General features: G+C 46.1%; 2 protein-coding genes across 3 annotated transcripts in view; one reads left to right on the top strand and one right to left on the bottom strand.

The window, feature by feature from the left end:
• Positions 1-2: 2 nt before the first annotated feature.
• gemin6 (gem (nuclear organelle) associated protein 6) lies at positions 3-1362 on the top strand. The gene is made up of 2 exons (XM_057362454.1): positions 3-239; positions 686-1362. Exons 1-2 carry the CDS (start codon positions 115-117, stop codon positions 1068-1070), a joined length of 510 nt encoding a protein of 169 aa, XP_057218437.1. The 5' UTR covers positions 3-114; the 3' UTR covers positions 1071-1362.
• A 360-nt stretch (positions 1363-1722) lies between these two features.
• Positions 1723-10566, bottom strand: part of sos1 (son of sevenless homolog 1 (Drosophila)) — a 24919-nt gene continuing 16075 nt past the window's right edge. The window contains exons 12-24 of one of the 2 annotated variants that reach the window (XM_057362440.1): positions 9989-10070; positions 9262-9384; positions 9084-9187; positions 8776-8998; positions 7184-7303; positions 6933-7095; positions 5196-5313; positions 4936-5108; positions 4738-4854; positions 4401-4659; positions 3818-3862; positions 3307-3425; positions 1723-3191 (exon numbers count right to left, since the gene is read on the bottom strand). In XM_057362440.1, the coding sequence (XP_057218423.1) occupies positions 2721-3191; positions 3307-3425; positions 3818-3862; positions 4401-4659; positions 4738-4854; positions 4936-5108; positions 5196-5313; positions 6933-7095; positions 7184-7303; positions 8776-8998; positions 9084-9187; positions 9262-9384; positions 9989-10070 (2117 nt within the window). In that variant the 3' untranslated portion in view covers positions 1723-2720. The remainder of the gene's footprint in view (positions 3192-3306; positions 3426-3817; positions 3863-4400; positions 4660-4737; positions 4855-4935; positions 5109-5195; positions 5314-6932; positions 7096-7183; positions 7304-8775; positions 8999-9083; positions 9188-9261; positions 9385-9988; positions 10071-10566) is intronic. The other variant, XM_057362441.1, reaches the window with a different exon arrangement.

The following is a 10566-nucleotide window of genomic DNA, read 5'->3' as shown; positions in this document are numbered from 1 at the left end:
GCGTAAGGACGTTGTACGTTTGGCGTTCACTCTCACGCACATTGCTGCCGCGTTTTGACGAAGGTGGTAAATTTCGCGAGTTTCTGGACGAAGTTTGATGTGATATGAGCGGAGATGAAGTGGCGTGACATGAATCCGCTTGAGTGGCGGGAGTTTATTCATCACGAGGTCTGTGTAACGGCTTGCGATGAGCAGCGCTTTGAAGGATCCGTGTTCACCGTTGATCCCGTTTCCGCCAGGTAACGTTACACAACGTCGTCAACCGCACGAGCGAAAATTCTCGTCTGCGAACCGGTTCTTTCGGACAGTTCGGTTCACTAGTTCTTTAAAGTCATCGCTACTTATACTCGCTGCATAAATATGATTTTTTTACTTGTACTAATAACTAATTCTATCCTGACGGTGGATGAAAACGCAACCTCGGACACATTTAAGTATGAAGCTGATTTAAGGTTACACGAATCCATACACTTGATTACATGCAAGTTGTGCAACTAATGGCTGGAATACACTACAAGACTTGAGATTTTTTAAACTAACGTTAGACACCACACACTTGCAGACTGGCACATACTTTCTGCAACAAGTCCAGACTGAAAGTCTGAGCAAAATCTTGTAGTGTATTTAAGCCTTAACGTGAATGTGTCACATGACTAGTATTGTAATTGTAATAACTTCATTACAGTGTGGTGCTGGTGACCTTCCAGGAGACCGACCGGGCGTCTGTCCGGGTGATTCTGGGTCACGCGGTGAAAGAGGTTCGGATCCTCCGGAGCGGATCAGAGGAGACGGAGAGACGGATGAAGAGGCTGATCGTGCCGGACACGACGCCGTCTCTCTGCCCGGAGGAGCTTCAGTCACGCAGAGAGAATCTGCGCCTGTGGCTGGAGAGAAACCGGTTCCCGGTCACTGAAGACGGACAGGATCTGCGCGTGGCCAGTGTGCTGACGATCAGCGCCCCCTACAGACCGGAAGACTGCAGCTGCACCAATGAGATCATACTGGCCAGAGTTCAGAGTCTCGTGCAGAACAAACAGTATGCACCGACAATAACCGATGACATCACATGAGCATTTACGCCGAAGATGTCAAACACGTCTCGAGACTAACGGATGTCCAGAATCTCTATTATGGGAGGAAAACTCATCACGTCATCTACTGCTCGATACGGTTGAATCGATGACGACGTCGTAAGAGACGATGATGTAAGCACTTCGTGCAGACATGTGTGAATACGTATTGGACTCACTCTTCTACCATTTCTGATGTACAGACTCTTGGTCTTATGACATTGCAAATTAAAAATGTTGTTTGTAATCTTTATAATAAAAAAGCTTGAAAATAAATCCCGGCTGTCTGTTTTCAATGATGTGAGATAGCGAATGCAGACTTTATAGCGTTCACCGAAAGCAAGAAATGATCAGCTGGCATTCTTACTTGATGAAGATCTCATTCTGAGTGGTGATTGAATGATGAAGAAATGAACAGTTCAGTCCTCATGTCATGTCAAACCTGTTCTTCAGCGGAACACAAAAGATTTCAAGAACACTGAACTTCATTGACTTACATTGTGTGAACACAAAACACTGAGACATTTCTCTAAATATCTTCTGTTGTGTTCCACTGAAGAAAGACTCGGATTATTTGTGTAAAATCTCTTCCTCAGGTGTAGGGTGTTAACGTCACGTTGCAGATGCTTTTACCGAAATTCACCTCCAAATGAAGGCCATTATAAAGAGTACTACACAAGAGTGTTTAATAAAGTGATGTCACTAGATATCAAATGTTGCTTGGTGTTTGTGAGATACTAAAAGTACTGTGATTGCAGTAACTCCCGTTAATCAACATCTCTTTACACAGTTGCAGTGCGATGACGTCATTGAGGTAGAAGCACCAGCAGGTGTCTGTGAAGAGACGGCTCACCTGCAGGCGTCTTAAAGACACAGCAGCATATAATCAACAGATGAAAGAAATCTCTTCTCTCTGCTCTGGATAAAAGCATCTGCTAAAGGAACACATGTAAATAAACATCGGCCAACATTAAAACTGTACTTCGGGAACAAGAAAACCTTTAAACACAACCAGCTGTATTCCTTCACGCCGCAGAAACACATTTTCGTCGCTCGTGTTTGGCATTCAGTGGTAGAAACACCTTTATTCCCTTGTTTTGAGAAGGCAATCGTTGTTTTCTTGACATACTAATTGGCAAAACAGCAATGATTGAGGAACTAAAAGATCAAACACATACAGGGCAATCACTTGTGTTGTATTTCTCGAGTACCTCTTTGGTGTGCGAGGGTACCTTAACCTTCAGCGTACTGGCTCACAAACACTTCTCATGGAGTGGAGAACATCAGTCCCTTTTTCAAACGGATCGTCAGAATCAACTTGATTACTGCCAGTGAACTGCTCTGACAGGCAGTGAAGTCTCAGACGCTGATTCAGATGCACAGATGCGTGTGTTTGTGTTTGTTTCTCAGTCTGTCTGGCTTTGTGCAGGAAAGAAATGCAGCTGAACTCACCGACAAAAATAAACCAAACCAATGAAATGAAATGAACACGAGACAACGACAAAACATACACAACAGCGACAAAAAACAAGTCGTCGTGATTTGCACTTTGCGAAAACACAATCAGTGGTCTGTTAAGGGCACGTCGCTGCTTTGCGTTTGTCCTCTGATCTTTCTCAGGTAGGGTTCAACACTTGTTCTCGTTCTCGTTTACGAGGGGTTGGCGTTCTCCAGGAGCGCCGGGCCGTCGCGGTGCACGGACAGGTGCGTCGACTCCCTTTTGTAGGTCTTAGGGGGGAGTTTGGGGATGGGCGACTGGGACGTGCTCTGGCGGGGCGGGACGGGCGGCCCGGCGGCCCCTGAAGGCAGCTCGCAGTCTGGCAGCGGCGGGGAGGGCAGGTGTTTCCGCGGCCCCAGTGGCGACGGCGTCTGCGGAGGGTGCGGGCTGAACGGAGAGGGCGGGAAGAAGGTCTGGCTCAGTTCGGAGCGACGGCCCTGCGGGGGTGGCTGCAGGTGAAGCGGCGAGCAGGAGAAGACGTCCGGCGTTCTCACGGGCTCTCGGGGGGGCAGGGTCGGGGGACTGTCGGGGGGCTCCGTGAGAGAGTAACGCGGCGAGTAAACCTTTGTGGTGGGCTGACGCGGGGGAATGGCAGGAGGGCTGTCTAAATGCTTCGACATCATCTGAAACACAGACACGCCAACACTTCATTCATTTCTCTCTCACTGTATGTCACATGCTGTAAATCAACATCTGCAATCTTGTTTAGATGAGAGGTGAGATGAGAGCGGCGGGCACCTTTGAGGGCGATGACTCAGCGGGGGCAGATTCGGGGCGGCGGCGGGGTGGGACGGGGGGAGGTACCGGGGCATCGTCACTCCTGAGGAAACCCACCATAGACGACACTGAAGATGACCCTAAAAACACACAGAGAAAATAGGAGTTACACACACACAAACACACTGACCCATGACACTCACTGATGAGCCCACATGACCTGTGAAATGATGTCATCACACCTGAGATGGACGAGATAGACAGAGATGGAGAGAGAGACAGAGACAGGGAGGGAGAGGGAGAGGGAGAGGGGTAACAGCACTCAGGTTTGTAACAGCATGAGGTAAATATGACAGAAATGACTGACTAAAGCTAAACATCACAGCAGACAGATTAGTTAAATTCCCTTTATATTCATAGTTGAAGATTTCCTCATGCAAGTTGTTTTAGTTCTTTTTTTTTGTTGCATATTTGTCATTTTTACACACATGTTAATGCTTTGACAACACAGAGACAGACAGTATATACTAACGTGGGCCGTGAGGCAGTGCGACCGGTGCAAAAATACTGTCACTGTCTGCGAGGAAGCAGAGAGAAAGAAAAGAGAAAGTGACAGATGTGTCTCACCATCATAAGAGTTGATCAGTGGTCAGTTTCATACCGTCACACACACATGTCTGGTTTATTATCTCCGTGGGGACAGTCCATAGGCGTAATGTTTTTATACTGTACAAACTGTATATTCTATCCCCTATCCCTAACCCTAAACCTAAACCTAAAGATCATAGAACACTTTTTGCATTTTTAGATTTAAAAAATATTGTTCTGTACAATTCATAAGCTTTTGTGCCCATGAGGACCTCAATTTTGGTCCCCACGGTGACACGAGTCCCCATGTGTTGGTGTGTATTCAGGTTTAGGTCCCCACCGGGATATACAAACATGAACACACACACACACACACGATGGATTCAGTTCCGTTCATGACACATTTAGCTGTGATTAATTCATGATACAGCACAACCTCTCATACGTCTTTGTTTTATAAAGAGACTTTACATAACACACGGCCGGCTGCAGATCTCATCACACGTGTGTAGAAATGATTGACATACTGGAATGGAAGGGGCTGGACGGCCCCTGCGGCGAGTCAAACACGCTGCAGATCTCTGTGGAGGCGGGCGGCGGGGTCAGCGGGGTGCGGGGCGAGTTGGGAGCGGATGTCGTGCTGCTCTCGGTCTCGCTGTCCGGGATGCGACTGTAGCTGATCTTCCGCGGCTCGTTCTGCAGCGGCGTGGGGTGGCGCATGGTGCCGGGGCGGACGGTGGACGGCCGGACCCCAGGAGACTTCAGATTATAGTGGTACTTCTTCACCTGTCACAGCACAGCATCACAGTTTATAAATCTGCATTCTACTGCCTGACATGACTCGTGATGAGCGGAGGCGCTTACGAATCGAGGCAGCGTGCGGGCGTTACGAGGCTCGATCTCCAGAGATTTGTTAAACAGATAATCTGTGAACTCTTTCTCCATCATGTCGTCCATGGGGTTCAAGTTCTCAAAGAATTTCTGCAACACAACAAGAGTGAATCTGTGTACGTCTGTAACATACCGTGATGCAGAAGTAGCGTGATGTGTGACGTCACGCACCCGTATGTCGCTCTCCACACGCAAGCAGTACGGCTGGTTCTGATACTGCTGGATCTCTCCCGTGATTTCTGCCACTTTCCTTCGTTTGCTGAAGTTGATGAGCTCTCGGCCGTGTCTCTTCAGGAAGTCCGGATTTCCTTCCTCCGTTTTCAGGATGTTTGTTAAATAAATGCCTGAAATGTTTGAAGAGATGACATACGGTTTGATCTTCACACGACAGCAATGAGACAGACCTGACAACACTAGACTCACAGCCGTACCAAAGAAGGGCACACAGGGGGGGTTGATGGACCGGAGTTTAGCCAAATACTTCTTGTAGTGATCTTCACTGAGCTCATGAGCTTCTTCTAGAATCTTCCGTTGTCTGCTGGGGATTTGCTGGAAACAGCATCATAAGACCACGTTACAGTCACCGTTCAGCTTCATGACAGACCACAGCACTTACACTCCATGTCATACACCATATTCTCAACAACATTTCAAATAGGACAACAGTTACACTTTTAATACGATGTTTCTTCATACAAACCCAATAGATCGGCCACAAAAAATCAAACAAAAAACCCTTGAATGGCTGATTGTCCCATACAGGGTTTAAGACTGTAAACTAAATACCGCTTGCTCGGACAGATCTTAAAATACATCAGTGCCATTGTTTTGTCAAAATGCACACAAGTAAGGTCTTTAATTTTGTAAATCTACTTAAAGGGGTCATGTGACATGGCTAAAAGGAATATTATGGTTTGTTTTAGATGTGATGTAATGTGTAACAGGATTTAAGGTTAAAACGCTGTATTTTCCACACACCGTGCATGTTTGTATCTCCTCTTTGCTCCGCCTCTCTGAAACACACAGATTTTTTACAAAGCTCATGGCTCTGAAAAGCGAGGTGTGCTGTGATTGGCCAGTTCACCAGTGTGTAGTGATTGGTGGAATACTGCAAGCGTGTGAGGGAAATGTGACGCCTCTGACCATATTTGGAACATCAGGTTCCTCTTCAGTTGTACTGACAGGTACGCCCACCTTACTTGAGTCTACATTTGGGCGGTCTCAGTCAAATCAGACCACCAACTGACGTAGATTTGTGGGGGTGTGGCTACACGAGGCGTTTCAGACAGGTCTGGGTGAGCATTCGCTTTTACATAGAATACATCTTGAGTTCCCACACTTTCATTTCTGCAGTTTTACACGTCTAATACATGCATGAGCAACTTATAATAGGGCTGCTCGATTATGACAAAAACCGTTATCACAATTATTTTGGCCAATATTGAGATCCCGATTATTTAACACGATTACTCGTTAACTTTAAAAAAAATATTATTTTGTTTAACTTGGCTTTAAGCTGTGAATTCAACTGAAAAATAAATGTAAAGAAATAGCACAGCTGAACCGCTGTAAAGGAAAGGGTGCGCTGTGGATTTATACCACGAGAAAAGAGAGGATCCTTGCAAAATGGAATGCGGCACAATAATCGTTTTACCTCGATTCTTTTGTTTTTGTAATTGCTGAAGGCCAAAATTGACGATTACGATTCATTTTCGATTAATTGCACAGCCCTAACTTATAACACACAAAAGACACAGAAAAACACGTGTTCACGCCATACGACCCCTTTAAATATCCCAATTTAACCAAGGCCTAGTCCTGGTTTAGCGTAATCTCTGACTGGGAAACAGCCTAACAGCTGTCAAGTATTCAACAGACGTCACATCATAAGAAAAATGGCCAGACCTGTACAATAGAAATCTTACTTTGGTATTTGTTTTCTAATACTATGTTGTTTACATTCTCACAGTTCATCTGGTCTCAATGCTGTGGAGGTTGTAAAAGAAGTTTATATTTAGTATATTTGTGGTAAATGACGTCATGGTTGCGAGCTCCAGTGATACAGCTCTAAGAAATCTCCCATCTGATCTTGCAGCGAAGCAGCGAGGACGAGCCGTGTGAGTCAGACGTCACTGCTGGTCTGCGTGTGGAGGATGGTGCGTGCTCACCTCAAACGTGTGATCCAGTCTGTAGACGGGAGAGGAGTTCATGGCACTGACCACCTCCAGAACACCGTTGAAGTTATTCAGCTCCTGAAACACCTGCAGGATCTCAATGATCCGTGACACCACGGCCACGCGCTCCTCCACGTTCTCTGTCTCTATGATAGACCTGAGAGATGCGAGGAAAGCGTGAGAAGAGAGTGAATCCACACCCAATGAACCGCAGGACAGAGAGAGAGAGAGAGAGAGAGACGTACTTCTCAAACCACAGCGTGAGGTTAGTGGTGTGCCGGATCATTCGCAGCAGGTTGGGTGAGTTCATCTCTTTGTCTTCTTTAGTCCAAACGCTGCCCACCAGCTCTGACGGCTGAACCGCCCTGAAGGAGGAAGGTCGAAGGTCAACTCAACTCAATGCACCTATACATCTGGCACTGACAATGTTGAACGCATCTGTTGTTTTAATGGGCAAGTTGCACGAAGCCGCCCTATTAGATTTCTGATCGGCGAGTGTGGGCAGGCTTACTTCTGGTCGTATAACACTGTGTGTGAAAATAAGGATTTTTGGCTGGCGAATATGAGCTGTTTCAGCTCAAAATAAGAAACTGATATATCAGTGATATAAAAGGATAACTTTACATTGCCGAGTACCTCGATAAGCCAACGCAAGTCGATAAAACGGGAAAAAAGACTTTCATCCCCTCTCGGTTTATTCTACAGTCCATGGACTCCGCGGTCATGTGGTTGATCCGTATCCACCAGTCGTGTATGCAGAAGCCAGCGCGTGTATTGTACATTTCCACAGAGATGATTTCGATTGGACAGTCGAGGGACTAACTAAAACATAAACAGCATTTATTTCCTCGTTCGCGGCGCTACACTCTCTCCACACTAATGTTGTCCGCGCATGACTGCGCCATGAATGAAACACAAACGGTTTGGTTTGCTTAAAGAGGATGGTGAAATGGGGAGATGCACAGATAAAACATCATCAGTCTTTATTCCTGTTTTATGCAGTTGTGCTGGCTTAACGCGACTCCATGTACTCAGCAATGTACAGAGGATTTTGTTATTGTATTGTGAGGATTGTGGTATCACCGGTATATCAGTTTCTTCTTTTTTATCTAAAAACCGCTCATATTTGCCGGCCAAAAATCCTTATTTTCACACACAGTGTTACGCGAGCGGAAATAAGCCCATATAAGCCTGTGTAAATTCATCACATTCATCAGCACGCACTGCTGAGTATTTTTACTCCAAAGTTTGCCCAAGACAGTCTCAAAAACACAGCCTCGCCACACCCCCCGTTCTCTACGTCACAAACATGCTGTAACCAATCACGTCACGCCGTTGATCTGCTCACAATAAACGTGGCGAGGTCAACATTTCCACAGGGGGAAAAATGTTGAAACATGTTTGATGATCAAAGAGATAAAGAGATTTTAAAACCCTGTAGATTCTCCACTGTGAACGCAGAACGGCCTCATGGGAAACAGAGGTGAGGTGGGTACAACACTCACTGCCTGTTCCCACAGAGGTGAAGGAAGTGTGTGTGTGTGTGTGTGTGTGTGTCACAGCTGTTACGCTCCATTGTGTTAAAGTGGCCCATGTTCTACACAGACAGACTGCAATTGAGCAGAAAATAAAACTACAAACAGGAAGTCCAGCAGTTTCCCTTATCATGAAAGAAAGACAATAAACCACTGAAGTTCACCCAGAGTCACTTTCATGTGGTATCAGTTGAAATGTGTCTTTTCAGTTACGTGACGTGTGACGGCAGCAGTATTTGTTGAGGGTTCTGACAGTAACACGACTGACTCTGATCGGTGATATCATGTGATGGGGAGGGCACCTGTAGAAGTCAGACTCCAGGAGCGTCAGCTGTCGGGCGATCTCGATGGGGTGAAGGGTCATGAGATCGAACTGATCCGTCTGTCCGGCTTTACACAGATGCCACTCGATGGGCGGCGGCGAGCTCTCGAACGTGATGTTGTGACTCGGGCCGTTCACTTGAGCCTGTTTCTTCCTCTGGATGATCTTTGTGATAGACTCCACCCACTTTCTCATGGCTTTACCTGCGGACAGGTCACATGACTCGTGTGAGATCAGGATGGAGCTCATGTGAATATCCTCTTAGCACAGGCCAGTTTGTGTCCGTACCTCTGACCATTCCAATGAACTCCTCCAGTCGCCGTAGTAACTGAGCGTCTCTCTCGAAGTCATAGAAATGATGCTCGACCCAGTGCCTGCACACATTCAACACCCTACAGACGGACGGACAGCATGAGATATGCGCGGTCATGTCTGTTTGAGTTTGTGCTGCTGAGGTGTGTTGTACCTGAGCTGTACGGGCTGCACAAACTCCTTACGGAAGCGTTTGAGTTCAGCGCTGAGAGGCTGTTCTCCGTTCTCCACCGCCATCTGATCTGCTTCTGAGGGTTTGGGCTCTGGAATATCAAACCTGCCGCACACAAACATTAGATCAGACCGTGCCTAACATTACAGATGATATTCCAGACCATCAGCAGATCAGCTGTCGTATGAGATAACCCATAGTTTATCAAATAACATCACGGTCTGATAGTTCCATCGTGCCTATAAACATATTTACAGGTCCAGTGTGTCATTTTTAGGAGGCTCTACTGAGAGAGAGGCAATATAATGTACACGACTCTGTGTTCAGAGGTGCACAAAGACCGTACAGAATGTGCGTCTTACTTTAGAATGAGCTTTCTATGGAATTCGCTGTAGTGCTTCACAAGCGGAGGGGAGCGGTGGAGTGAGCTAGATCTTACTGACTGGTCCTTTAAAAGAATTGTCTAAAAATACAATTTGTATATAATTGGAAATATTGTAAAATGAAGTAAAAAGCATAAGATGCGTTGAACTGAATGAACTATAATCACCCGAGGATTAAAATACATGACATCTACAATAACATTAAACAGCAGGATTGAAAGAGCAGCCATTTCACTTGAGGAGATGTCGACATTATAAACATGATGATCAAGGTGTTTGTGTGCCATCAACATTCAAGAAATAAAACAAAAGAGTTTGTGCGTCACCTCTCCATCAGCAGATCCAGAAGCTCCTGAGGTCTACAGAACGATCTGTACGTGGTGAGAAACGTTCGGACGAAGTTTGGATCTGTAACACATTGGATTTAGCCATGAATACTCAAGAGTGTCAAGAAGTAAAACACTCAAATGAAACCAAACGGAAGTTCTGTGCCTTTCAACACGCCCTTCACCGATCATCATCATCATCATCATCATCATCGTCAGCATTTCTTCACTCAGTTTTCATTTCATTGAGTCGTACAGTGAAGCTGTTGTGAGAGTTTTCTGCATGATGGAGCGTTTCTGTGTTTTGGAACAATAGAACCTCAGTGTGTGTTTCCAAACAATCAGCCTGGAATTATTCTAGCCAGGAAACAGACACACTGCTGACGCACACAACACACACAACACACACACACACACACACACACTCGCGTACACACACACACACACACAACACACACACTCGCGTACACACCCACACAACACACACACACTCGCGTACACACACACAACACACACACTCGCGTACACACACACACAACACACACACACTCGCGTACACACACACACAACACACACAC

Source organism: Triplophysa rosa, linkage group LG20 (genome assembly GCF_024868665.1).
Source record: "Triplophysa rosa linkage group LG20, Trosa_1v2, whole genome shotgun sequence".
Classification (NCBI taxonomy): Eukaryota; Metazoa; Chordata; class Actinopteri; order Cypriniformes; family Nemacheilidae; genus Triplophysa; species Triplophysa rosa.
Note: the sequence above shows the minus strand (reverse complement) of the source record. Positions and strands in the feature narration are given on the sequence as shown.